We start from the raw sequence: 4,715 nt of genomic DNA on the forward strand, positions 1-4,715 counted from the left end.
GAGCGTGCTCGCGCTCGCGCCTCCTTCTGTGCTGCCACGTAATCTCGCTCGAGTCTCGAGCCCAGCTCACTCACTCAAAACCTCCGGGAACCGAGACAGCGACTGCGGAAGCTTAAAAACACACTGAACGAAAGCCCTCCGGCGGGAGTAGCGGAGCGCAGACTGCAGCGGTAAGCGAAAAGTGCGTGGAAGTGTCCCCACGTGAGCGCACGAGACGCAGTCCAAATATAGCACGAGCGCGAGCAACAGGGCGATCCATGTGTGTGAAGTGGAGCCGGATAGCTTTCAAGTCATTTGCGTGCAACAGGTCGTTGATTTGTTGTCGGCAGCGCCGCAACTTCGATGCAGAAGAGAAAGTGTGCGGCTCCTGCTGTCATGCGGTGGATTTCTAGCATGTTCTGTACTGTATTAGTCTGATCTAAGAGCTGGACTGGGACTTCACGTTTCTCAAAGCCAGTTTGAATGTGTTTTGAGCCTCTTGAGTACTGTAACTCTTGTTTTCATGCGCAGAGAAGTTCAACACAAGATATCACACCCACCTGTACAACTGATTCATTATGTGACATTATCAATTTACAGTATGGCATATCATGTTCATGTCGTGCTGTATTGTGCTTGGTGGGTTTGGGGTGTTGTGTTATAGAGTGAGTTAAGGTAATCTAGCACATTATTAACAAGCTGTCCACCAACAAATGAGATTTTATCAAATCAAACTATATGGTCATGTTTCACGTTAGACTAGTCAACCTTTGAAGTGGATCAAAACCTTTCATCAAAGTTTTCACCAAAATGCATTCTTGTCTTCAGACAACTTTGATGAACTTTTTTGATCCACTTCAAATGTTGACTACTGTATATCAGCCAGGTCAAAAAATAGACACTTTTGTGTCTCTGTGAATTAATAAAACATTTAAATCATAGACGTTTCTGAATTACATACTTTTCTAGTTTGTGAGCAAATCAGTTCATTTGAATTGGTTCTTTGCATTGAATTAGTCAAACAAATTGACCTGAAGATTCTTAAATCTTATTCAAATTTACTTAAAAATCCTTGTGCAGGAATCAGAAACGAAACCCTATATTAGGTCAAGAATCTACAGATATTAAGTAGATTTTGAACAATTCTGTTTTCAAGCTTGCTGTTTTTTGTGTGCGATTTGTTAATATTTATTTAAATTATTTTAAGCATAAGTTTACATCTCATTTGCACTTGTTAAATTGTTCCTAAATTGTATTATATATGTATTAGCATATATGTATGGCTACTGATGGACTTCTAGTAAAGTGAACAGATTTACTTGGAAATGAGACGTCAGAGATTCATGCCCCAGATTAACCTGAGCTGATCTGCAAGAAACTACAGTTGACTGTAGTTAAGTGTTTGATTGAACTGTATATAGGTTTTTTTTTTTATCCTCAGGCAAATAGTTGATTATGGGACACACTTAATGTGCGCACAAAATCTTAAGATTCAGGATACAACACCCAGTTCCTGTTTGGCTGGGTGGGAATTATGTCTGAGGCTTCATTCTGTATGTGTGTGCGCTGCTGGATTTCCACATTCAGATTTCTTACTGCTGGCCTTTGCTCAGTTGCCATGACTACGGGCGAAAAAAACTTAAAGGTGTGAAGCCACAGATATGGAACAATATTTCATATTATTTTGTAGGGACAGCATCCTACAGTATGACATGCTGTACTCAATGCGAAACATTTTTCAATTATTATGCATGCACAATTTATATAACATACTTAAGTTAATTTGTTCACACTTCAGGATCATGTAATGGAAAAAAATGAAAAAGTTTTATTATTTATTAATAATATATTAATATTAACATTTATTAATAGAGTATTGATATTTTTTAAGATACACTCCTGGTATCCCCTTTATCAAAATGTAATAAAGTCGACAAAAACCTAAAGTCAGCAAATATTTGTATCAGTTTTTAATAATATATATATATATAAATAATTTATTAAAGGTATATAGTAGTTATTTTTTTAATATGCATTCCTGGTACTGTTGTGCAGAATTCATCAGTGCAAAAAAAAAAACATTATTAAAAAAAATTATAATAATAACGAGTTAAAATCCAATCAAATTTCACCCTAGTTTTTTAATGCTGTCAAATGATTAATCGCAATTAATTGCATCCAAAATAAAAGTTTTTGTTTACATAATATATTAGTGTGTACTATGTATATTTATTATGCAAACACATGCATGTATATATTTAAGAAAAATATGCTGTGTTTATATATGAAATATATTTATATATAATATAAATGTATATACATGTAAATATTTTCCAAATATATACTGTATGTGTGTGTATTTATATATACATAATAAATAAACACAGTACACAAACATATAGTGTGTAAACAAAAACTTTTATTTTGGATGTGATTAATCGCAATTTTTTTTCCACAATGATTATGTCACTCTTAAAAATGTGTCGAACTGAAAGGCCACAAAAAGCACCTAAAAATACATTTTATGTTTTATTAAGTTTTGAATTAAACCTGAAATCATAATTTTTGTAGCTACTTAGCCATTAAATACTTTATAAGTACATTGCTACAACTTTACAAATGTTTATTAATGTGCTTCAATTAAAAAAAAAAAAAAATCTTAAAATTGTATGTATTTTCACAGGACCGTGTATTTTGGGTTTTCATCTGGGATCGCCGGTGACCCGCTGTGTGGAAACGCACTGAGCCATGCGGCAGTTGAAGGGCAAGCCGAAGAAGGAGTCGTGGAAGGACAAAAAGGAGCGCAAGCAGGCCATGCAGGAGGCGCGGGAGCAGGTGACGACCATTGTCTTACCGACGCTCGTCGTGATCGTGCTGATCATCGTCCTCTTCGTCTATGTGGCGACGAGACCCGGAGCCATCGAGTAAAAAGACTCCAATCAGCCAAATCTCCCCTGTCCTCGTCTTTCTCTTTCATTTCCCCTCGTTCCTTCCCAATGAATGAACTGAACACAATCATAAGGATGGATGGATTGATAAAGGAGTGGTTTTCAGTGCCATGTTTGGAGTGTGTTAAAGAAGTCGTCTTCCATTTGGCTTCTGACAGAGCGCCTCTCCCAGCCTCCAGCATTAGTGTCTGTGGTGGCCATGTTGGCTCCAAATGCATTTACAGGGTTCTAGTTTCATGCCAAAGCACCTGAGACGCAGCCGACTCGGACTGACCCAGGAACAGGGCCAGATCTGATGCCTCTGTGCTCAGTCAGTACAAATGAGAAGTGACTAGTATTGCACGTGTCTGTAGCATGCAAGCTTATGCACACACACACACAGATCCACAAATGAACATTGATGGGTGTCACACGAAACCATTATTGACCGAAATGAATGTTACCCAGAATGTATACTTCTGAATGCTCCCTACCGAATGCCTCTTAACAAGCAGTAGCTGATGTTTGTGGTTGAAGCGTGTGTGTGTGTGTGTGTGTGTGAGCAGATGCACCATGGAGTGCATGTTTCTATGACACATCTGTGATATACAATCCCAGCAGCAAACATACTCTTATTTTAAAATGTATTCCAGCAGGACTTGGATCTGAAAATGTGCCTTAACTTTTAATGACGTAACAGCGTTTGAAGTATTAATAAAGATATAGAAAACCATGCTGACTGCTTTAAGTATGGTTTTAATAAGAATCTGTGTTTTGATGTTTCACGTTTTTTTTCATCTGTCTCTATTGGAAAATGCTCTTGGAAACTTTGCTGTTGATGACAAAACTTTGTGTGTTTTCTTGCAAAAAATATAGCAATTATTACATGCACGAGCACTGAAATATAGTTTTTCATGCAAAAGCTTTGCAAGCGCATGCATTTAAATACAAATTTTTCTCTCGTCTCCCTCTTGCAAAAGTATTTTGATCCTCTGAAGAACTTTACTTACATAAATATTAAAATATGCAAAAGTTTTATGAGAGTACACACACTGTATAATAGTTTTCCTCTCATCTTTCTTGCGCAAAAAGTATTTAATTCCCCTGAAAAATTCTGCATTTGCTTGCAAAAATTTTCATGCTCTTCTACAAAAGTAATACAATTCCTGTAAAACTTTGCATTCGCTCACATAAGCATTGAACTATAGTTATTTTACTCCCACTTCACACAAAATGTTTGCGAACAAAAACATATTGAAATACTTTTGCTTTCCATTATTATGTAACTTTAAGGGCTCTGTAGGACTTAAACCAGTGGTTAATGTCTTCTGGCTACATTAGACAAACTACACGCTTTCTCTGCCTGCCGTAGAAGAACTTTTCAAATTTATTAGCAATTAAAAACATTTGGTTTTAAGAAAATTGCACCTTTTGAAAATTGCTCATAATTAGTTTATTACTCTAAATATTAAATTATATCTATAACTGCAATATGCTTTATACAAAATTATACAATAAATTAAATATCACTGGCATACGTGATTATTGTATTGATGTTTACAATTTTGTTTTTTGAATGCTTCTCAGTAGAAAACTTCTTAAGGAGGCAGGTAGCACAAATAAAATAAAATAAAAATCAGCTGCTAGCTAGCGAAATAAATTGTATGAAATATTCTGAATTTGAAATCTGTATGTTGGGGAATAAAATGACAGGAAAATAATGTAGCCTGCATTCTGGTATAGTAACTGCTGAAGCTCCTGGGCAGTACCATAGGGGCCAATACGCAGCGGCTATATTAGTGTCGCGGC

At 36.2% G+C, this 4,715-nt stretch overlaps 1 protein-coding gene across 2 annotated transcripts; it reads left to right on the forward strand.

Moving 5' to 3' along the window:
• Positions 1–42: 42 nt before the first annotated feature.
• Positions 43–3,036, forward strand: LOC306854080 (single-pass membrane and coiled-coil domain-containing protein 4). Of its 2 annotated transcripts, none has more exons than XM_079391882.1 (2): positions 43–170; positions 2,663–3,036. In XM_079391882.1, exon 2 carries the CDS (start codon positions 2,728–2,730, stop codon positions 2,905–2,907), a length of 180 nt encoding a protein of 59 aa, XP_079248008.1. In that variant the 5' UTR covers positions 43–170; positions 2,663–2,727; the 3' UTR covers positions 2,908–3,036. The 2 variants fall into 2 exon arrangements, with proteins under 2 accessions (XP_079248008.1, XP_079248009.1); XM_079391883.1 differs by having other exon boundaries at positions 57–181.
• Positions 3,037–4,715: the final 1,679 nt, after the last annotated feature.

This window comes from Barbus barbus (assembly GCF_936440315.1).
Source record: "Barbus barbus genome assembly, chromosome: 34".
Lineage (NCBI taxonomy): Eukaryota > Metazoa > Chordata > Actinopteri > Cypriniformes > Cyprinidae > Barbus > Barbus barbus.

Coding starts and splice junctions, on each gene's coding strand:
- LOC306854080 (XM_079391882.1), top strand. CDS start 2,728: ATGCGGCAGTTGAAGGGCAAGCCGAAGAAGGAGTCGTGGAAGGACAAA.